Below are 24,646 nucleotides of genomic sequence, written 5' to 3'. Positions count from 1 at the left end.
CAATCAGTTACATGTGGGCTTTGAGTTTTTATACGACTAGTTTGAGTGGTGTCCATTTACAATCAGCAGTCTGTTTCAAACTTCATTTCCGGTATGTTCAAACGTTCAGGCTCGGGCAGATTGTGTTGGAAAGAGCAGTAGAACCTCCTATATGCAATATGAACCCTGCATGATATTCACCCTTCATTTTTGGTTTACAGTCCTGGCTTAGGTCAGTCTGCTTTACAGTTTTTCTCAGTCGCTTTGGCACATTTCACCAATCATCCTTGCAATTTGCAAAACAGTAAGAGCATGTCTCAAAACAGTGTGTACAAATAGCAAAATACCATGGGTTACCTGCAAAAGTCAGTCTCTCTCTTAAAGTTCTTAGTTCATCTCTTAAAAGTAAATTTCTGTGTCAGTGAACGTGTCAGTGCATCAGAATCACAAGTCTTCGCGTCATCCAGTGTGAAAAGGACAGTCGAATAGCTTAGTCATGTTGTCAGTATAACTGTGAACTCTGGAAGGATGTGCTGATGTAAACTATGCCTAAAGGTTTCATGACAGTTACTGTAAATTGTAAGTTACATCTTAGTGTTTGTGGGAGACTGATTACAAGAGACTGGACGAAATTCACATTTTCACTTTCACTGTTTGTGCTGTAATTTGTTGACTGACCCCATTAATGATACAGAAAGGAGAAGAAGGTGCTGCACTGTACAAAAAACAAAAGTAGAAATGTGAACATAGAACAGCCTCTTTAGGGAAAACTGTTTATGCAGCGCTGTGTGAATTACAGGTCAGTGCAGTCCTCCTACACCGCCTTAATTTCCTGGATGCTGGGCCACGAATTCTCATCCACATCAAAACAAAGATCTTCTCTGTCCACAAAAAGTCTGAATGGTTGAGGACACCGTTGTTCTTCCAGCTTTTAGCTGCATCCTTCAACCAACCTCAGCCACTGTAACCTTATGATTAAGAACATGGTCCACGAGTGTGATAGATCTTTATTGTCATTTTACAGGAAATGTGTTGCCACTGTCTGTACAGAGTAAAGTGGAAAGACATACTTGCCAGTTGATGGTTCATGAAAAGATCCTTAGAGCTATTTCAGAAAACTGTTAGATCATTGGTTGATCTGATGCTTTACTCATTTCCATTATTTGGAGAAAGTCAAGATTTACCCGGGAGCAATTTACCAATCCAGACAGATTTAGAAAAAAAAGTCTACTGAAATTGTGTGGAAAGATGCTTGACATGTTACCTTTTTACATGTAAAGACGTATGCAATGAACTCAGATCTAAAGGTTTTGCGGTGTTAGATTATTAAACATAGACCTATGATAATCCATATTGGACAACATGACATAAGCAGCTGATAATGTAGGAAAAAGCAGAGAATAGTACAAAATCATTTGCATTGATGTCCCAAAATCATTTGTAGCTCGTTTAAAGAAATGAGAGACTGTTTTTTTATTTGCACAAGTGACACAATGTTGTGAAGATTGAACAAATAGTTTTGAGAATTTCAATTCTGATCTGAGAAATAAACCGAAGCAACTGATAAAAATTGTAAATGTGGTCAAAATCAGGATGCCACCTACTGGTGAGAGCACAAACTTTTTGTGTTTGGTGTTTAATCAGCTCCAAACCCCTCAAAGATTTCTGAGAGCAGCTAGAGGACCTCCTCCATGCTACATCATTGCATGCTGCAGACCTAAACAAGAAAAGTTATGCAAGGGACTAATTTTTTTTGCTTCAGTGTGATTCTTTCCCACAATAAGAGTTTTGATTGGTGCAAAATAGCTGTGTAATGACCTGGTTGCAAGAGTTATGGTCATTGCCTCTAGCGGGGATAAGCGGCATCTGGCAAACAAGCCCTGCTCTTCTTTTCATACTACAGGAGGTTGTCAGCACAGATTTATAGTAATAGTCAATTTACATCACTTGAGGCAGCCTCCAGCCAGTTTAACCTACCCCCTCTTTAATAAGGTATCCATTCATACAGACCACAAGTTTTAACCGTGACATTACATTTGAAGCAAAAGCACCGTAAAGGAGACCTTTGTTGTATTTTCTTTTCAATCTGTGACAATTACACAAGAGTTTGCACCTCCCTCAAGTCACTGGATGTCATCTGGCAGGAGTCTGAGCTCCTGTGGCCGGTGTGTCCGTTCATCCGTACCTCTGTGTTGCTGTTGGTCGGGCTGCTGCTGCTGCTGCTGAGCATGTGCTTGGCTGCTCCTCAGTCAGGAGAGGAGGGAAGCTTCCCACCACAGCACACACTGCGGGCATGGACCACTGAGCGCACGACTTTGACACAAGAGGTAAGAGTGCAGTTTTTCCTCAAAGATTCACACACTCTTCGATGTGTTAAAAATCGTTTTAGTGCGACCATGTTCGTGATAAAGCTTTTCTCCGCTTAAACATGCAGCTGCTTACCGGGGATGCCTAAGCCACCATCAACTCACTTTGTCGTCATAAATACCATATATAAACAGATACTTATTTCTTTCGTGTTAAAGGATTTATTTATACATTTCACGAGTTAAAAGAACCTGTTCAAGTTTTGAAAATGCTTCGGCAGAACTTTTACGCAGAGCATTTTAATCCAGCTGTACTATTATACACCTGTACCTTGTGATGTGACTTTATATGAGGCTAAATGCAGCATTTAGTGTTCACTTGACACACCACTGGGGACCTGTTCTCATTTTGTTTATGGACAGCGCAAAGATAGGAGTGCAGCTTGGCGCAAAGAGGTCCAAGAAATATCGAATCCGAGTTTTATCAGAAACCATGGACTGCATGTGGGAGTAGGTGCTTGACACAGTCACGGGCTCTGAGGCTGTTTCTCCCACGCTCCTCTGGGAGCCCTCGCTACAGTCCGCTGGAAACATCATCTCATCCTGCCTTCAGTACATCAAAGCATGATTGTCTATTCGGATGATGTTTGAGATGTTTTGATTTATTGTTTTTTGTGTGTGTGTGTGTCAAGAAAGAGCAAACAATCCTTAAAATTTCCATTACCACCTCCAGTCTCTATTCCATTTGTCTTCACAACTCACTGTGGTTGTGCAATAAATATGGCTTTGTCACCTTCCATAAGAATTTCATGGAGAAATAAAAATAAATTACAACCTGAATTCTTTCAAAGTGACACATATTAAGCAAATGGACCTTTGCTTTACACTAAAGAGTTAAGTCAAGGCCAGAATGAAGAGAAAATGCAGCATCATGGATTTAAGTTTAACATTTTCAGCTCATTCTCTGTCATAAATGTTCTGTCTTACCCTGAAAGCTGCAGGTGTAGTTTAATATATCTCTCTTAATTCGGATATACCCAACCAGCTCATCAAGTGGTTGAAAGAACTTTTTCATGCAACATACAAAGATACGTCTGTTTCTTTATTTTTGTTTCTGGATGGTTTTCTATCTGATCTCCTGTGACTGTGATTCAAATCACACTTTCCATTCAGAAGCTGGCTTGCACTCTAAATTTCTTACATTTTGCATTATTATGTCAGACAAATTTGGTTAGTTCGGTGCTAAATTTGCATCTTATTAACTGTGACAGGCTGTTAGGAAATGTATTTATGTGTTTAAGTTTTGTCAGAATTGCAAACTGTCCTCACAGGACACAGTTTCTCTGGTTTATATCTCGGACAAAATCCACATGCTGCATTCAGAATTTTCACTCCCAGCTGTTAATCAAAAGAAACAGTGATAAAAAAAAACCAAAGAGCCATTCAAAAAGACATAAAGATGTGAAAGTGTAACTAAATGCAGTTTCACGCAGCAGGCACGATGGGGAGTGTAAGGGTGGAGGGAGGGGCTGGATGAGAGAATGTGGAGGTGGAGGAAAGCTGAGAGAAAGGGAGAAGTCCTGATGAAAGCGTCGAAGTCGAAGCTGTCTCCTCATTGCTGTGCCTGCGTTCTGCTGCGGATGGCTTTGATTGTGCGCATGAAGACGGGAAGCAAAATCCTGCTGGACAGTTGAAAAAATGTCTGTGTGTGTGACAATACATCATCATCATCTCCTCTCTGTCTTACTGGCTTCAGTAAATTGATAGATTTCTTCTAATTGTCTCCTCCTGCAGCAAAGTAAACTCATCAGTTTACACTAATTGGCTTTTTGTGCAGGATCTGTCATCCGTCAGCTTGAGCATACCTTTTTTTCTTCTCTATTTCTCTTTCCCACTTTTTCTCATTTCCTCTTCCCCATGCTCAGGTTTTCAATAGCTGGCTATTTCAGCTCTATATTTTTCTGGGCAATAAATAATTCAGGTAAACAGGACATCACAAAGGCCCTCAGCGAGAGCCTGGGAGCTTTGCTCAAACCTGAATGGCCTGGAGTTTGAAGATTCTGTTTGAATAATGGATCTGTTTCCCAATACAGAGTGAATTCTGGTCAATGGTTAAAGGATAGCAACTCCACGATTTGTCCTTGTCGTCATTTGAAGATGCTCATACATAAATTATAAGGGTTCCTTTGAAATAAACAAGTTTGAGTAGATATTTTACACAACAGCGCTCTGTGTATTTTCTTTATATTTCCTGTTGTCCTTCTCCTCACCTCCATTATGAAATGAGCCAAAATATTTATGACTGGGACAAACATAATAATTGGATTTCTGCATAGAAGGCAAAGAAGCCACTTCAACGAAGGCCACAATTAAGGGCTATAAACTCCCTGGACAGTGGGTCAATAAACCAATCAGAGATAAGCAGACCCCCTGACCCTTCCTGTCCATTAATGTTGTATCCCAGTACTGACTCTGTGCACTCAGTGTGAGCATTTGTGATTGAAAAATCTCATACGTGTTCGAAAAATAAGTCTTCACTGAACAAAGGCTGAAATACTTAAAACGCCTGATCAGTCAGAGAAAATACAGCACTTTTTTATTTTCATTCAGAGAGTTATCATCCCATGGATGAAGATATCCAATATTATTTATATAACTTCAGTTTTATTTTTTATGAATCTCACCTTGGTTGTTTGATGGAAAGCATAGAGTGTTTTATTCTCACAGTTCTGCTGGGCTGAAGGACACCACAAACAAAAACATAGCTATGATGACGAGTATTGGGCAGTTTACCGAAACCTGTTTTTCAGATGCAATAGATAGTTAAAAGTTCCCATATTATGCAAAAATCACTTTATTAAGTCTTTTTGTGAAATTTGTGGGTCTTTGGCATTCCTCCCAGCCCACAAAATGTGATATTTAATGACAAAACCTGTACTTAGTAGTGCTTGTGAATGTAAAATCCTGACCTAAACAAGCTGTTTGGATTTTTGGGGATTCGCCGACGTCAGCAATTCCCTTTTTTGACCAATCAGGAGCCAGTCTGACCTGATTGGTCCACCAGAGCAGATACCCCCGAACCCCTTCCCCGCCCACTCCCAGAGCCATCACTGCTCTGTTTTTGGCTGTAAACAGCCACGTAGTTCCATGCACACGCTTCCCATCTCGGAAGAAGACAAGACTAAGTGGCTAGAGTTCATTTATCAAGGAAATGTGCCAGCTACACTCAGTAAAACTGTGCATGTGTGTGCTAGTCACTTTACGGCCGACTGCTTTTCAAACTGTGGACAATACAACAGAGGGTTAGCGAATACACTGGTCCTGAATCCAGGTGCGTTACCAACCATCCACCAACAAACCTCAGACCCTGGAAATGTGAGTATTTTTAATGCTGTGCGCTGTGGAACAGATGTAAGAGCTTTTCCTCAGTGTCCCCCCTGTCTCTGTGTTAGCTTCAGGATGCTAACTTTAGCTGCAGTTATCCTGTTGTTTTAGCCTGTAATGTTACTGTAAACGAGCTTCGCTGTTTTCTAAACATTGTGCACTCGGAGCTCGTGGCGCCGCTCTCAGTGACAACAAGTGAAAGAGTGGGGCGGCATCAGCGGTGGCTCATTTACATATGAAGGTCACGCCCACTAAATCAGAGCGTTCTGAACAGAGGGGCTATGAGAGCCTGGAAACAATGCTGCTGTGCTTGATTTATTGGCTTTTTAGACCAAAACATGTTACTACCATTTCATGAAGACATTAATGATCCATATTAAACTGCAGAAAAGGAGCATAATATGGGACCTTTAATACTATCAAAAGAGAGAGGCACATGTCTGTTACATGTTAAATGTTTATATTTTTCTTATAGTCATCCTTTATAGTGAACACTAATTTTCAGAAGGATTAAAAAAACAACTTTACTTGAATTCACCTTTCTTTTTTTGTTGTCATTTTCTTGTCACCTGGCTTAATTGAAAGAATGCTGCACTGTGGCAGCTGGCATGATTACTGAGCCTGGGAGTGATGGGTTTAGAGCAGAAGACTTAGTTATATAGGCCAGACATCCAGCTATATGAAGGTACCATGGAGAGCTGTTAGGGAGCCCAAAGAGCCAAATAATCAGTCTGTACATGGGGCACAGGCTTTAACCACTGAACTAATTCTGCACCCCAGCTTGTGGACATAAAAAAAGCATTTTTATAGAATTTGAGACAAATTCACTTGGAAAGGCAAAACAAAGTGTAGACATAGTTTCTGAGTACTTCAGGATCAAAGTCATACTTTGAGTTTGTTCAAGACAGGCAAACAGCAGGATGTGAGATTCAAGGAGGGAATTTAGATTCCAGTTTTCCTCTTTTTTTTTTTTACATTTCATCTGGTGGCAAAGCATGATGATATGTAACATCACAACTGTTTAATGTGCTCTGGATGAGATTTCCCTCCTCCATGAATTCATCTTTGGCTCCAGGACCACTCAGACCCAGCAGGTGTCCTTTTGTACTACTGTGTGTGTGTTTGTTTGTGTGCCTGTGTGCCTGTGTGTATGAGTGTGTGTGTGTGTTAGCCGATGCTCTCCCAGGCTGACTGTGTTGAAGATGAGCTGTAGCCTGCAAGTGTTTTGCTCTGACATGACATTTTGTCTCCAACATGGAGCGGCTACTGGAGAAAGCGCTCACTAACAGCTTGATATCTCAATAGGGAGTCTGTTTACACACACACACACACACACACACACACACACACACACACACACACACACACGCACACACACACACACACGCACACACACACACACACACACACACACACACACACACACACACACACACACACACACACACACACTCACTCACACACAGCAACGCACGCTTCATGCTGCTGTGTGATTATAGTAAAGGGAATCAACATGGTCCGTGTCCTCATGTAGGCTCCAGCTTGTTTGGCTGATTTTCTCAGCCTCACTCTACACACACTAATGTGCTTATATAATGACGTTTTTTTGTCTGTCACCGTGCTTTGCTTTATCCAGCAACAAATGCCCTTTGATCCTGTTATATTATGCTTCATTAAAAGGACTTTCTTTAATTATTAGATAACTGTTTTCCCATCTACTCCCTGGTAATATGTAAGAGGATATGACCATTACAAACACTCATCTCCAACTTTTTCCCCCTTCATTGTGCCACCTCAGTGAAGTCTATACTTTTAACAGCATGACATGCTAGAAACTTCATACTTTCCTCACAGCTTCCCTCGCTTGATTTGACGGTGTGATTAGATTTTCATGCACTTTGCTGCATAACTTTGCATGTTAATGAAGAAAAACTGATTTTCTTCAAACTGCTTTGAGCGTATGAGGCTTTATGGAGATCATGTCAGAGCCTGTGTGCTATCCAAAGAGAAACGTGTGTATCTGCTGGCCGATTAATATCTATTTGAAGCTTAACAGCACAACTTAATAGAAGTTATTAGTGACTCCTGTTAAACATCCTGTGCTCCTGATGAAGTAAAGATAAAAATGCAGGGATATTCAGATAAAATTTCCCCACTGAAAGTGTGCCCTATACCATCATATACCTTTTTTTCTATTTCAGTCTTCACACTTTATGTCATTTTGACAACCTGTTACATCAGTGTGTCTCACAGGAGCAGTCAGATGATCTTCTCTGCCATTCATCTTTTAATCTTTGTGCTGCTACTTCTGGGAAATACGGATGGGACTGTAGCTGCTCAATTATACATGCTATACAGTCTCTTGTCACATATTTTCTGGCTTCCTGCCCCTGAGGGGAAAGGTTGTGAAGCTTGTCTTGGATGTGTGTGGAAAGTGAAAGCTATAGATGAGATGCACCAATATGAGATTTAACCCACAGTTTCCGAGGCTCTGGTGAAATGTCAAAGAGGAAATTTTCCATTATATTATCTGACAATATATGGTGTTTAAGGGGTTTTAGTCAATTTTGATTTGTTACTTTTTCATGTATACACACACACACACAGTGGGGAAAATAAGTATTGAACCCGTCAACCTCTTTCTCATTACATTTATTTCCAAATTTCTACCAGGCATTGGCATTAACTCAAATAATCCACACACAACAAGAAATCATGACATTCAGGTCCATAAATAATGATTATGTGGAAATAAGTACAATAATACAGGAAAAAAGTATTGAACACACCATGGAAAGGCCGTATACTTTGGCAAGGAAATGTACCATACCACCTGAAATCTGTCAATAACTATTACTTGAACTTCCAATTAGTGCAAACCAACATCAGCTGGGCTAGATGGTCCTATAAAAAAAAGGTTGTTTTTTCACCAAGCAGTTAAATACCACACGCTTCATCATGGGTATTCCTGAATATTCCTGTCACTTCGTTGGGGCCATAATTCACAAGTGGAAGAAGCACCACCTTACCATCAACAGGCCACGCACAGGAGCTCCTTGCAAGATTTCTGACCAGGGAGTCAGAAAGATAGTCAGAAGAGTACTCAACGAGCCAAGGACCACCCTGAAAGTGCTCCAGAAAGACGTGGAGGCAGCAGGTACAATTGTTACAGAGAAAACAATAGGCAGTGCACTCCACCGCCATGGCCTCTATAGACGCTCAGCCAGCAAGACTCCATTCCTCAAGAAAAAGCATGTTGAAACTTGTTTAAAGTTTGCTAAACAGCATCTTGACAAGTCTGTAGAATATTGGGAGAATGTTGTCTGGTCAGATGAGACCAAAATTGAACTTTTCGGCTGTCATACTACATACCATGTTTGGAGGAGAAATGGCACTGCACATCACCCAAAAAACACTAAACCATCAGTGAACTTTGGAGGTGGAAGCATCATGGCATAGGGTTGTTTCTCATCTCATGGTATTGGCAAACTTCATATAATTGACGGAGCAATGAATGGAGCCATGTATGGGGAAATTCTTGATATGAATCTGCTGCCATCCACCAGGATGATGAAGATGAGACGTGGCTGGACCTTCCAGCAGGACAACGATCCAAAGCACACGGCAAAGTTGACTCTCAAATGGTTTCAAAAAAAGAAAACCAATCTGTTAGAATGGTCTAGTCAATCACCTGACTTAAATCCAATTGAACATTTGTGGAAAGAACTAAAGAAAAGGGTTCACCAGAGGGCACCAAAGAATATTTGAGATTTAAAGACAATCTGTGCAGAGGAATGGGCCATAATCACACCTGAGCAGTGTGAGCGATTAGTTAAAACATACAAGAAGCCTCTGGAAGCTGTCATTGCAAACAAAGGCTTCTCCACTTAGTATTAGATGAGTCTCAGTTAGCGTGTTTAATACATTTTTCCTGTGTTATCGCACTTAATTCCACATAATCATTATCTATGGACCTGAACGTTGTGATTTCTTTTCATGTGTGGATTATTTGAAATAATACCAATGTCTGGTAGAAATTTTGTTTGAATTGCATCTTTGGAAATAAATGTGATGAGAAAAAAGTTGATCCGTTCAATACTTATTTTCCCCACTGTATATATAAGGAAGCCCTAATATAAAAAAAAATGTGTAGTACAACGAGTGAAGAATTATACTATTAAACTTAAATTAGTTTAAAAATCTTACCCTTCTTGTCTGCAGCTCAATGCCTTTAAGGACTCCACCCTTTGAAGAAACTCCGAAGCACAAAATTGGAGTAAAAACCAGCAGTTAGATCAAAATGAAACCCTTTCAAAACCCAATGAAGCAGCACAAGTAACCCAACAGTGTGTTCACACAACCTCAGAAACCGGTACACAATCAGGACCCGGCAAAAGTGTTCATGAGCACAAGGTTTAATCTTCTACTAGAGTGATGAATTTCCCTGAATAACAAATCACCTCTTTCACCTCAGACCTTGAGAAAACCCAAAGTCAATGATGTAAAGTAAAAACAAGTTGAGGTTATGTGTCGTAATATCCAGTTTTTCATGAATGTGTCATTGATCTCACATTCAATCCCTTATTGCATCAGAAGTTAAGTCAGCTGTTGCTAAGACACTTCAGCTGTTTGTGTCACCTCACTTTCAGTATGCTGGGCTCTAAGTGACATTGTTTCTTTGAGCAGGGTTAGAGAAGGTCACTCTTACACCGAGGATTCCCTGATGAGCATCTTCTGCTCACAGGCGACTTAATTAGAAAGCTGTCTTTGGGGATGTGCCTGTTTTTACACTTGCTGCCTCTGACTTGAAGTGATTTTGCTTTCCTCTGACAAGGTTTTCTCTTGATCTATGATTGATCCAAGCATTGAAGTCTAACCTGAGCCAACCCTGAGGTCAGCCAGATGCTTCATACATTGAGGAACTCTTAATAACCTGGTGTCTGAAAGCAGAACAGTGTGAAACATGGCAGGGGCAGACACTGAGTCACAGCAGGGTCATACTGATTCATTTTTCTACATGTCTGCTTCAAATGGATGACACTGCTGCTGTAGGTCATCTGTTTCAAGTAGAATCCAAAACCATAACTCTGAAAAATGTTATAGATCACGAAGCTCCTTTTCTTACCAGCTACAGCACCATTGTTGTTTTTGTGAGTTAAGGAGGAAGAAAATGTTCTCTCTTTCTTCCTCCTATATAACATCAAACCTATGTAGCCATCATGCAGTGTTCCCACTCAGGCAATCACAACCACAATCTTTTGGGACTGATGCGGTCCATTGAGGACCAGAGGCAACCAGGAAACGGCAGCAGCTCAGGGGACACTGACGTAAGACTAGACAGAAGCAACAAAAAGCTGCCACCTCTGCTCCATGGGACATCTTGTTTACCAGAGCTGCTTCCTAAGTCCTCTTTTCAACTTCCTCGTCATCACGCTTCTGTTTCTGCTTGCACTGAGCATTTAAAGATGTTAGACTTCCAGTTCAGGCTTACACTCTTTCATCAAGAATCCACTATTTCTTTGCATCTACCCTCCTCTCCTCTTTTCTTATCTGCACTCTCCCTAATTTCCAGCCTCTGGTGGCAATCAGAGAGTCCACTCACGAGCCGACCAGCTGGAAACCTGTAACCTGAGTCAGGCAGAGTAGCTGCAGGGCTGCACTCGAGCACACTTCAAGTCTTTGCCATTCAATTTTTTACCGTTCCAGTGTTTTTCTCCATTTCACCTTCCTCTGTCCCTCCTCGGTGTCCCTGACATGAACAATCAGTCACAGCTTTACATGAAACCAATAGTCTATGGTTTGATTTTGTAGCTAAGTGTGGCAAGCAAGGATGGACAGACTCACAGATGGATAGAAAACTGAAAGAAAGAGAGAAAGAAGGAAACATAACTGATAAAATATAAATGGTGTAAAGTCTACAAGCGTTGTAGCACTCTGGAGTCCCTAACACAGAAGTCTTACCGTATCGATACATTCACCCTGTGGTGTGATATAATTATTAGATCATAATCCACTCACAGACTTCTCACTTTAACACTTCACCAAACTGCTCACAAATCCTGTAAACAATTTCTTTATGGTTCCTCTAAAAAATGACTTCAAGATTAAGTCAGAGATGTCAGATTATCCGCTTCACTCTGGTCTGCATTTGTTCATGTGGTCATGGACTTAAAGAAACTATCCGTCTCGAGGTCACCCTGAATTTTTCCGATGGTTGTTAAAACCTTTTTATTCGTTACAATTTGACATTTTGAATCACTTCTCAACAGACCTGTGCTGATGTAACATGGTTCAGCTCTGCTTTTTAGGTGAGAGACTTTTAACTCATCAACTGGACCATTTCACTGCCACCAGCGTGGTGTTACCAAACACTCAGGAGTCATACTCTTGAATACTACAGCACCTGTGTCCTCATTAATGTAGACCCTTGTGGTGTGGTTGTCCTGGCAACAAACTGGGAGAAACTGAGAGAGTCCATCACTCAACCTGAGTTGCGATTACTGAGCCAAGTTGTGCAGATAATAGTACAGAACTGACTTCTTGTTTGTTGTTTCTGTTTTTTCTTTTCATGTTTAACTCTTGATGCAGAAACATTCACCTGATGGTCTATTCAGAGGGAAGGAAGCTGTGATTTTAATCACTCAATTGATTTCCCGCAGGTGCAATCACTACCCAATCAATGAGAGCGACTGTTTTACACTCAGCCCTTAATCTTCTGGGTGTCAAATCGACAGAGATACTCTCCATGTGCATACCAATACCACCAGGCTCTGTACCTGCTGCAACAGATAACAATAGTAAGGGCAGTACTAAATAAAAGATAAGACTTGATGGCCCATACAATTTAGATACTGAAGTTTGCCTGTAAATGGTACAATAAGTGTTTTTTACTCTGCATGTAATGCCTGTTTTGATGTAATCAAGCCTTATCCACATCCCTTGTGCCAGAACTCAGATAGAAAACTATATCATTATTATCATACTAAATAATATCCAAATCTGTATTTAGAACAAACCAACTCTGAAATAACAAACGCAAATCAAAGTTTTCTCATACCCACAAGAGAAGACTCAAGAGATATTCACCAAGAATGTTTCACATGAATAACACTGATCGAGATCTCTTCACATCGTGGTTTAAACTATTACCCATGTACAGTATATGTTTTCTTTAAACATTTAAGATTCAGCCTAACAAAACTGTAATTTGATTAGGTCTATTTTTTTTTTAGTTCGTAGTTTTTTGGGTTTTTTTTGTTTTTGGTCAAAAGCATCATTCACAGGACGATAAACTCAGTAACGATAGTGGCTTTTTAGGGCTTTTTAAATACTGCAAGCACACAACTCCCTATGAATCCAAGATGACAGAGGAATGCAGCTTTGATGTTGCTTTAACAGCCTTCAAAGAGAGAAAAAGTAATCCGGAAATGTTGACTAAAGCCTTCTTTCACTGCAAAACAATGGGAGAGTAAAAAAAACCCTAGCAATTTAACATCATATTGCTCTTTGTTTTTTCTATTCATTATCTTTTTACACATTTTGTTATTACTTAAACTGTGTTAATGTGTGTTTAACACTTCTGTCATTTTGTACTGCGCACCTGTGAAAACAATGTCATACCTTAACAGAGCTGAATGAGGTTTAAATAAAGGCTGAATAAGGCAGTCATTCAAATACAGAAGAAGTTGCCTGTCAGTCAGCAGCTACAGGAACCCCCCTTTCTCAAGATCACATATTGACCAACTTTGCGAGGAGACTGTCTCCGCCAAAGTTTCAAAAGCTGATTCTGAGTATCTTTGGATGACCTGACTAATCCTTTTATGCCATACACACTGAAAGTCCCTGTGACCACACTAGCAAAGTTTAGCAGTGAGAGTAAGAACAGATCTGTGTTTTTCTCTGATGAAAATGATTTCTTGGATTAATTTTGTAGTTATGGTGGGAAAAAAAGGAGGGAAGGGCAGAATAATGCTGAACAGGAGACAGACTGAGCATGATTTGAAGGTTAAAACACGGGTTAATCTGTTTGTGATAATGTTCATTCCAACCCACAGTCAGCAGTTATTCTGCAGTGGTCTGTTCAAACTTGAGAGTCTATTAATAAAATGAAGAGTGAGGTTACGTTAGCTCTGCTTGGTGAGGTTGGAGTTGGTAGATGAGCACTGGTAGATCATAACCAGGATTCACTAATGTCTCAGACATGTCTCAGAGCACCGGGCTATGAGTAACACTAAACATATATAATTATAAATTACAGGACAAACTGAGCTCACAAAGTTTGCTTATCCTTGTGTTTTTAAACAATAGCATTACATAACTAAACTATAAATGAAATACGTTACCCTGTCACACAAGAAAAGTACTGATAAGAGATCTGCTCTCCATTAATTTTCTTTGTTAACAAAGTTATATCTTGGCAAGAATCAGAGCTTTACGACAGTTGGTGATGGTGCTAATGGAAAACAGAGTCATTTATCTGCAGTGTTAAGCTATGCTAAACATATCCACACAAAACAGTTCCTGTACTGTGTGAAATTTGTTCTCCTATAACTGAAATAAACTTTTTCATATCAAATATTTGTTTAAGGTTTTCCCTTATGTAAATCAAATTGACCATATTCAAACAATCTTTCATCTTGCATGAAGGCACTACTGTCATAGATATGACAGTGATTCCAGAGTAAATTGACTTTAGTGGTTGCCACTTTGGAAAACCTTAAAGACACTAAAGATGTAGGGGGGACCGGTTATGGTTGTAACATGTTGTAACACCACCAATTCCACCAATCAGGGATAAGATAGGAGTCATATAACACACATGGTGATTGTCAGGGCTAGAAACAGGTGCATTCAGACTCTATGGAGAAAAAAATGATTTTGAGCTAAGAAAGTAATTTTTTGACCAAGACTATATTTTGTCTAGTACTTATTCTATTCCAGATAAAACTTTTTGACTTGTATCAGAATAAATTGTAGTTTCTCAGGCAAAATTTGATGCATTTTCCAATGCTAATTTCAGTCCACTATGCTAATATAGCTAGCTTAACACTGGCTGACAGGGGTGGGGATGGTTGTAACACATCTTCAGAAGGTGTTACAACCATCCTCTTATGTACAACAAAGAACATTTTCTTGATTTTAATGAAGTTACATAATGCCTGGGCAGTGGAAAAGAAAGCCTGACACACACACACGGTGGGGATGGTTGTAACAAAGGACCACTGTGTATTTGACATCACCTGGTAAGGCCTCTGGTATTCTTGCAGAGGTCTGAATTGGTGCCATTTGTAGTAAACAAATGTAGGTACTTTGCATGAAAGTTTGAGAACTCTGAATCAAAAATTCAGTGAGTTGGAGGTGCTGAACCTAAAGGTTACAACCGTGCCCAGTCTCCCCTATTTCTTTTTGGCATTACAGGCATTTAAAATAAATTATGTGGTTTGCAGAGCAGAGATCATAACTACCCTTTTTGTTGTTCTCTGAATGTTGTTTTTACTCATCCACTAAGAGGCCCTTTGGCGGCCTGCCGGTCTGATAACTTTGATTCAATTAATATGCTTGTTCCTGTGAGCTCCACTTCACATCAGTGATGGCCCATTGTGGCCGGCTGCAGTTCTGACAGCTTGTGAGCAGGTTTCAGGCTGCATCTGAGCCAAAGTCATAATGAGAGACACTGAAAGGAGACAGATTAAAGGCTGGACTTAAGTTTATGATACAGCACCTGTTAAATCTGCCACCAAAACTCAAATACATTTTCACACATAGTAAGTAAGTAAATAATTAATATATATTAGTAGATTATGATACTAATGTTGATGTTTGTGATGCCCGAGAGACAGAAATGTGCTTTGATTTTTTCTCTGTAAGTGGATTTCTCATCTGTCTGCATTGTCTTCCTGTCTCCTCAGTGCTGTCACCACGCTGTTTTTCATCCCTGCATCATGGACACCCAGCCTGGTGCATCATGGGAGCTCATCAACAGACTGACAGATACAATATAAGAGGGCTAAGAGGTCGTCATGGAGACTGACAGCTACACCATGAGTCCCGCCACCACCGGTTGGGTTGGGTCGGTGGTCGGCCTGGTGGGGGTGGGAGTCCCTCAGGAAGAGGGAGCAGCGGGCTCGGTCTCCTGGTACATGCCGTACTCCCTGGGTTTCCAGGTGTCGCTCACAGCCTTCCTCATGCTGGAGTTGGTGTTGGGTTTCAGCAGCAACCTGACCGTGCTCGTGCTCTACTGCTCTCAGTCAAACTTAGTTGACTCTGTGAGCAACATGGTGACGGTGAATCTGCATGTGCTGGATGTGGCGGTGTGTGTGCTGTGTCTGCCCCTCACTCTTGTGGTCGTGCTGCTCCCTCCGGGACCAAACCTGGCCCTGTTGTGCTGCTTCCACGAGGCCTGTGTCACCTTTGCCAGCATCGCAACAGCCATCAACATCCTGGTCATCAGTTTGGACCGATATGACATCTCTGTGCGGCCCGCTAATAGACTGCTGACCACACGTAGGGCAACACTGCTCCTGGCTGCCGTTTGGATCACCTCTGTGGCTGTGTTTTTTATTCCTTTCTTGGAAGTACAGTGGTCCAGTGAAGATGGAGCAGAAGAAAGCAGACTGGAGACCCCCCAGTCTCTTCATGGTATCAGTTCCAGTGTGGTGCCAGTGTGGCGTAACCGGACTCTGTTGTGTGTTGGTGGACAGGGCTACCACACAGGGCTGGGCATGTATTACCATCTCCTCCTTCAGGTACCTATCTTCTTCACCACAGTAGCAGTCATGCTATTCACCTATTCCAAAATACTGAGGGCTTTGAACATCCGGATTGGTTCCCACATGAAAAAGAACCAGCGGTTCAAGGGGCCCTCCTGCAGGGGGCCCCACAAGAAACAGAAAAAGAAGAAGGCAGGGCAAAGAATGAATGATGATGGGACAGGAGGGGAGCAGTGCACCCTAGATGGTACCAAACAGCTCAGCCATCCTCCACTCATCCCCTCGCCATCCCCAACCCCCACAGCTACCTCCCCTCCTGCCCTGTCCCCCACAGCCGCACTTGTCACCTCAGACTTGGGTGCTGCCGCCCCTCTGCCTGCCACCATGGGTGTCCATGCCTCTGTGTCGGCCATCATTGCGTTAAGACGAGCAGTACGCCGGCATAGGGATCGGAGAGAGCGGCAGAGGCGGGTGTTCAGGATGTCTCTCATCATCATCACCACCTTCCTGGGTTGTTGGGCTCCTCTCTCTGCAACCAACGTTCTGATCCTTGGCCTGGGTCCCAGCGACACCCTGGTCAGTGTGCGCCTCTGGTTCTTAGCCCTGGCCTACGGCACCACTGTGTCCCACCCTCTTCTCTATGCCTTCACACGGCAGAAGCTGCGCCGCGCTCTTCGCTCAAAGGTGAAGAAGAGGGTAGTTTCCCTTCTGCAGGTGGATCCTTCACCAGGAGGCACAGTCATACACAACTCCTGGGTAGAGAACAGAAAAACCAGCCGGCAGGTGCGACTGGAAGGTAGTGAAGGGACTGACCGCTGCCTGGCAGAGGTCCTGTGAGACTGCCACACATGAGCACAGCTAGTTTGATTAAAAAAACAGGATTTGAGTCACAGGTGTCTTCTATTATGAAGCCCACTGGTGCATGAAGCCAGCGTAAGGAATGTGAACAACACATTTCTACCTCTGGGAGATGTTTTATTAAAACCAGCGGCAAGTTAATGCTAAACACAGCCAATATTCACCTCAGGCAGCAGTGAAGCAGGGAGCTGTTATCACCGTGGTGAGCACAGCCTCTAAATATGATGATTATACAAGAGCAAACACACAAGTGTAAAGAATTCACACTGTCATACAGTGAAGTCTGTTTACACATGGAGTTGTATGGAGAGCATGTGTTTACCCAGCAGATGATGTGATCTGTAACACACTCAGATACTCAGAGGCAGCTTTACAGAGCTGTTGTTACACTTATACAGCTGAAGTCTTTGATTGTGTTGTATATTGTCTCTGCCTTATTTCTGCTTTGAATGCTTTGCTAGGTGTCAGTTTGTTTATCCAGAATGTAAACATAAACATGTTGGATCCACAACAGTGAGATCTACATTAATAAATAGGACAAGATGGAAACAAGTCAAAGTGAGGAAGCCTTTCTCCCAAGAGATAAGCTGAGGAAAACATCATGAAACAATTACAGACTACTTTGAAATGTTGCTGTAGAGCACTAAAAATTGTAAAATTTCACAAAGTCTTGCATAGCTTTAAAGAGTGGTTACTGTTCTGCCCTTGTCGTAAAAGGAACTATATTCACCGTAATGCTTTGCATTACATTTTTTGACTAGCTTTGGGATTGAGCGTCTTGTTCTGTATGAAGATCTGAGAGTGCTATCAAAGGAAACAAAGGAAAAAAATAGACTCAAGTCTGAAAATATATCTGGAAGAACTATATTGGTCATGCATCAACAAAAGTAGCAACTTTTAAAATGATCAACAGCTCTCTGTCACATTCTCAACAACCACTTAACACACACAGCATCCTGAAAGAAAAAAAATATTATTGCACTGGTCTGTTGCTTTGATAGCATTCTTTGAGACAACTTTGTGGTTCAGATTGGGGCTTGCGCTAAGAGAATGCTGTTTCCTTTTAAAAATGAATGTACATGTTGTAAATACTGACTAAATGTACACAAGATATCTACTGCTAGAGCCCACTGGTCTGTAATAGTTATAGACTGATTGACATTTGGTCCCATGGGTCAACTAAACCACACAATGTAGTGAACACAAGGAGGAAACTTGTGCTCTAGTGCTGCAGTCATAAAAAAGTGGGGTTACAAACAGTTTGGGCTTTGTTGTTTACTTTGCTTTACCTGGTTGTTAGTTACTGCTTTAATTATTTGTCGGTGAGACTCATTTAAGAAGAATTGTGATTTTCATCTTGCTTGGCCTACACAAACTCGCCCATGCACACAGCTGATGTATTTTTAAATGTGAACTCACTGAAGAGATTACACTGTATTTACTGTAAAGTAACGACATGTTATCTTTTGATTTTTCTTCATGGTGTTGTTTAATGTAAAAGTATCCCCATAAAATGTTGATGGATGTAAATAAATACAAAATATGAATACAAAACATGTGCTTTTCTCTCGTCTTTCAGCCACAGGCTGTGTTCGTGAATTAGTGGGTACTGTCCACTCAGCTTCAATACAGGCCCAGAATTCCCGTGGCTCTATACAGCTAAAAGCCTTGGCTCTGGGTGAAGCTGTGATAACTGCGTTTCCCCATTAAGAAATTGACTTGGAAAAAATCCCTGCTGTGATGGGGGCAGCATGAAGACAACAGACAGCTCTGTCTGTGCAGCTCACATGATACATCCCTTGAAAACAAACTGTCTGCACAGGGAAACCCTGCTGTATTTAAGGACAGAAAGTCCTTCTGGACACAATGATTCATTTTTGTAATAAAAGCACTTGTGCTTAACAATGAGCCAACTGGTCTGTGTTGAACAAAAAAGTGCATTCACAGTTAATGCTTGTAAAAGGATTAAAAACAGCTTTTAATATAGTGAGAAGGTGGGGCAATCATGATGCAATGCAAATGTGTAAATTTGAGCTCAATGTTATTACTCTCGGCATGCTAAAATCAAGCTTTGACAGAAATCTGGCCTTTTAATCTCTGATGAGATTGCTGTGTATGTGTGGAGTCCATGTTCAGCACTGGTGCTGTTGGTGGGCTCAGAGCACCTCCAACACCTGCATTGCTTGTGCCATGCCCTTCCCAGGGAGCTATGCTGTACGCACTGTTTGAAATCTTTCATGATTTTTGAAAACGTGCGTGGGCTTTGAGTTGTGTGGGAGTAAGGCGCTCCAGACCTCTGCAGAATTCGAAAAAAAGGTCATCCATGTGGGATGAAGCCTGCAGGGTAAAGCAAAAGCAAAAACAATCAGTCCAGTATTTATAATTTCAGGACCTTTTTACATTTTCATGTATATGTATTGAATAACATGTGGCTAATCTTTATTTTATTATTTTTATTTATATGGCAATATTTTTCTGAATCGATAGGAACACAATAAATAATTTCCCTTAACTCACCAGAGACCTCTAGCGATTTAATCTGACATTACACCTGTGGGACGTCGCGCCGAAATAGCTCAGTTGGGAGAGCGTTAGACTGAAGATCTAAAGGTCCCTGGTTCGATCCCGGGTTTCGGCAGCGGGCGGGTGCCTTTTCGTCAGTAGCCCTTTTTCTTCGTTTCTCCTTCGTCCTCCTAAATGGCTGTATTTCAGAAACAGTGTTTTCATTATTTATTTATTCATTTATGTATGTATTTATTTATACTTTGCTCATAAATACTTTTTTATTTCCATTCCTACACATAATTTTCACAAAACAAAAAAAAATATTGGTTTTAAAAAGGCAGTGCACTTACAGCTTAACAGTGACTGCTTACGTGTAGAAAAGGACAGAGGAAACTTTCACTTTCAGACAAACAGCTCTATGACGATGACTACAGTTAATTTCTCCTCCAAACTAAACAACCAGCCATTGAGAATAAGGGCATGTGGCAATCAACTGTAAAACTTCTCAAACCTTGCTGGTTGCAACTGCAAGCCTTTAACGTTTTATAATAATAATAATAATAATAATAATAATAATAATAATCATAATAATAATAATAATAATAATAATAATAATAATAATAATAATAATAATAATAATAATAATAATAATAATAATAAAAACGATTTATTTAAAAAACATCTTCCGTAGATGATTAATATGATAAATCTTTGATCAGACTGTCCTCTAGTGGTACAAAAATGGAATTACATACGTCACACATGGACGCCGAAATAGCTCAGTTGGGAGAGCGTTAGACTGAAGATCTAAAGGTCCCTGGTTCGATCCCGGGTTTCGGCAAAAGACGGGTGTCATTTTGAGCACTTTTGTTCTCTCCAATACGGAAAAAAGTTGTTTTTACAATGCGGAATAGAATACTTGCTTATTTTCATCTTGGTGCAACATTCAGAGAAACTTTAGGAAATCTTTAGGATAGAATTAGTCATTAATAAACTGAAATAAAATTACAGAATTAATAAATAAAATGATGGTTAAATTATGCCTAACCAATAAACACCTTTATCTGAGTGAGGGGAGCACTGATTGAACAGGTGGCGGGAAGAAGCTGTTTTTCAATCGTTTTTTGATTCGATTGTCTAGTTTATCTTTTCAGAGGGAAAGGGGAACAAACAGGTTGTGATCAGGGTGTGTGGGTCACCACAGCACCCAAGAAGAGCTGTCTGAACCCCAGCACATAGATACACTTTTAATTGATAAGGAATTGATGAAATACTTTAAGATGCAAATTTATTGCAATCTTTATGCTCACAAGCACATCTAATACCTATTTCTTTGTTTAAAACACCAAACAGTTTCAAAACAAATGTCATGGTGAGTTTTTGAAACATTTCAAATTTTTTATTGATCAACATTTGACGAGTAACTACATATCCATTTTATTTTCACCTTATTTTATTGTTTAAATGAATAAATGCGAAATATTCATACATCATGTCATATTTGGTCCCTTTTACCGTATTCTTTACCCCCTATCACAGCGCCAGCTTCATCATCTGTCTGCCAATCAAATGGGCAAGTCCATATTTCACAGGCCAATCAAATAGCCGTGTTCGTCTTATGCTGACCAATCAGGGAGCGAAGACCATCTTTTAGTGATTTCGCCAACCTGGGTCCATCTCGTGAGAAAGTTGGACTGAAGATATGAAGGTTGAGGAATCGATCCTGAGTTTCGGCAGACGATTGGCATCAGTTCAGGAGATAATGTCATTTCAGCAAAGTAAGAGTCATTGAAGTACTGGTAGAAATTGCTCATTAAATTTAAGTGTATCATAAGTAGTTAGAATGATGCATTAGTTTCCCATGAACGACAAGTCTTCTTCAAATTTCTGTCTGAATACAACACTATTTTTCACCCTTGCTACGAAGTTCACACCGTCTGTATGTGGAGTTACTTCAGTTCCCTGGTTACATTCACAGCATTTCTTCTGTGAGAAATACTTTGTTATTATTCCTCTTATTATTATTCTTCCGCTCACCTTTTCCAATCGCTGAAACTTTCACAAATTTCACCAATTCAAACCGCCCCAGCCTCATTCGGGACAAGTGACTTTGACGTCTGTTGCTCTACTTTAAGAGACCTTTCACTTTTTCACGATTTTACTTCCATTCAAACTTGAAAACATTCAGCAATTTTTGGATGTAATCAGCACATCAGGTCTAATCCGGATCTAATTCAAACCGAATGCAGACGTGTGGTCCAAACCCAGGCGAACCTAATCCAGGCCTCTGGGTACGAACCCAATGGACCTTGTCTGGACATCTGGCCTGATCCAGACTTTATCTAGATTTCTGGTCCAAAACCAATCTGGTCCCAGACTAGATCCAATCTGGATGTTGAGTCCAAACCCAATCCAAATTTATGGGGATGTCTAGTTCCAGCCTGATTGGAACCCGATCCAGATCTGGGCTTATCTGTTCAAAACAAACTATGGGCCAATCTTGACATTTGGTAATTTTGGTAATCATATCACAGAGGAATCATATTTGATTTTTCAATTTATACCAAAAGTTATATTGTTTAAATTAAAAATTAATAAAAAATAATTCAGCAGGGGGTTGACTTTTTTTTCTGCTTATTTTTTTTTCTCTAGAAACTGCAATTGCAGTTTCTTTATATCAGAGAGCAGTATCAGACATAGCATTAATTAACCTTTTCAGTGATATGGAACCCCTTCAATATCATAGCTTAGTTTTGATTTATTTACCTGATTTTTTGACAGTAAACACTATTCAAATTTGTAACTTTCTTCAATATGAATGCATTACTTCTGATGACTTCTATTTTTGACCCCACCAGTGTCTGTGCCATAACAAAACGCACAACGACCTCCTGTGGTCATATGGTGGAATTGCAGCAGCAGAACACAACAACTACACGTTGAAATAGTTCTGTCGGGAGAGCTTTAGACTGAAGATCTAAAGGTTGTTGGTTTGATCCAGTAGCAGTTGAGTCCCCTCTGAAACCTCTTTGGGATGTGAGACACAGTACTGTACATTAACAAAGCTTGAAACCATGAGACTTTACAACAGTAACAACTTCAGATGAAGAAAAACACTTAATATAATCCATTTGTGCACAAATAGATGATTTTGGACACTTTAGTAAAGTGGACCTGTTTTTTTATGGAATAAAAGCCTGAACAATACTCAGTGTTTGATTGCAGATGGAGTTGAAGATTGGTATTATAGATAATTGGATCAGTGTTGATTCTGTTGTTTTTAATTTTAAGCATTAATTTAAGACAATGAAATGCTTGGTAAGTCAACATTTACTAAAATAGGATCATTGATTAAGCGTCTCTCTGCTCTTTCATTGAGATGCTTGTATGAATTTGGATGTTAAAATAAAAGACAGATTATGTCCTAGGGGTGTGATTTTATACAGATTTTTCTTTGTTTGTTCATATTTTAAGTTGCTTCAAATGTTACCAGAGTATTTGAAAGAGTAAGAGAAAAAAAATTGTAGTGACAAATTGATTAGTTAAACCGTAAATGTGGATACTAAGAGGCGATATATCCATGTATACCAAGATGTCTGTAAGCTGCAGTTCTGAAGATGAAAGAGGAAAAGGTGTGCTTAAAGAATACATTTCTACAAACTATTGTCACGAATATACTAAAATAAATGAGATGGTTTCATGCACTTCCTGTGTTTTATTTTTAAAGTCAGACATCAGATCATGCCAGCAGCACCTCAGCAGGACTGCAGCAGATTTACAGGACCTCCTGTGGTACTCTCACAGAGTCCTGGCCCTGTCAGCTGCTGTGGCTTGTCTAAGTGCCAGCTGAGGCGTGTAGAGGCAAAAGAGCCACAATTCAGGAGAGCAGGTCCAGGCCACAGGACGCCTAACAGGTCAGGGATTTGCGTCAAACCCATTGAAACCTGAATGAATACCCGACCAGCTCTCTGTGGAAATGTGCTAATCACCGGTGCATTGATAATGAGCAGACAGAAAGTGATTCAGAGCACCAACAACGCGGGAGATTGGCAGGAGGGGACAGAAAAGGTGCAAAATGTTCTGATGTGCTGCAGGGTTTAGGAAGAAACACAAGCCCGACTTCCTTTGACAAAGTCAACAAGGACATGGAGAAAATAACAGTCCAGAGGAGCCTGAAACACTTTAACTGAACTAATGAGGCTTAAAGTTTGATAGAAACAATATTTGATTTGGCGAAACGAATCAGAATCAGATATACTTTATCACACATCACAGCAGTAGGAGTAGGGTAATAAAGTAGACAATGAAATAAAATTAAATAGAATAAACAATAAATAAGATTCAATAGAATGAGTAGTGTGCTATCAGTAAACAATAGGTGAGTCATAAAATTATCAATAAGTACCCAAAAAAGTGTATATACAAGTTAGGCGATATTTACATGATGAGTGTGACAAATTGAGTTTAGGATTTAAGATATTGTACTTGTGAATTATGTAAAGCAGATGGATTGTGGATTTGTTAAACAAGTTTGACTGTGTTAATAGTCCATTTTTACAGGTAGGAGTTGAGAAGCCGGACGGCCACAGGTAGGAATGACCTCCTGTCTCGTGTGCATCTTTGGGGAATCAGTCTTGCACTGATTGTGCTCTTGTGTCTGACCAGTTCACTGTGGAGAGGATGTTAGACATTGTCAAAGATGTTATGCAGCAACGACAGCATCCTTCTCTCTGACACCGCTGTCAGAGAGTCAAGCTCCACCTCAGTAATGTCACCGAGTCTGTTGGCATCCGTGACTCTCATCCTGGTTGTTTGTTTGTTTGTTTTCAGGTGTCAGTCAGAAATGGGCAGTGCCGGGCCAAAAACTTCGCTAGATTTCACCCAGTACTTAATTTGTAAAACCCA

General features: G+C 40.5%; 1 protein-coding gene and 2 non-coding genes across 3 annotated transcripts; all 3 read left to right on the top strand.

The window, feature by feature from the left end:
* The first annotated feature begins 1,693 nt into the window (after positions 1-1,693).
* LOC141791338 (G-protein coupled receptor 22-like) lies at positions 1,694-18,777 on the top strand. Its single transcript, XM_074671709.1, has 2 exons — positions 1,694-2,306; positions 15,578-18,777. The coding sequence occupies exon 2, from the start codon at positions 15,689-15,691 to the stop codon at positions 17,213-17,215; it is 1,527 nt and encodes a 508-aa protein (XP_074527810.1). The 5' UTR covers positions 1,694-2,306; positions 15,578-15,688; the 3' UTR covers positions 17,216-18,777.
* Positions 18,778-19,801: 1,024 nt separating this feature from the next.
* trnaf-gaa (transfer RNA phenylalanine (anticodon GAA)) lies at positions 19,802-19,874 on the top strand. Its single transcript has one exon. It is a non-coding gene; the product is annotated as a tRNA-Phe (tRNA).
* A 635-nt stretch (positions 19,875-20,509) lies between these two features.
* On the top strand, positions 20,510-20,582 carry trnaf-gaa (transfer RNA phenylalanine (anticodon GAA)). Its single transcript has one exon. It is a non-coding gene; the product is annotated as a tRNA-Phe (tRNA).
* The last annotated feature ends 4,064 nt before the right edge of the window (positions 20,583-24,646 follow it).

This window comes from Halichoeres trimaculatus, unplaced genomic scaffold (genome assembly GCF_033239565.1).
Source record: "Halichoeres trimaculatus isolate MK-OKI-2021-1 unplaced genomic scaffold, fHalTri1.1 fHalTri1_scaffold_1, whole genome shotgun sequence".
NCBI classification, from domain to species: domain Eukaryota; kingdom Metazoa; phylum Chordata; class Actinopteri; order Labriformes; family Labridae; genus Halichoeres; species Halichoeres trimaculatus.
Note: the sequence above shows the minus strand (reverse complement) of the source record. Positions and strands in the feature narration are given on the sequence as shown.

Coding starts and splice junctions, on each gene's coding strand:
- LOC141791338 (XM_074671709.1), top strand. CDS start 15,689: ATGGAGACTGACAGCTACACCATGAGTCCCGCCACCACCGGTTGGGTT.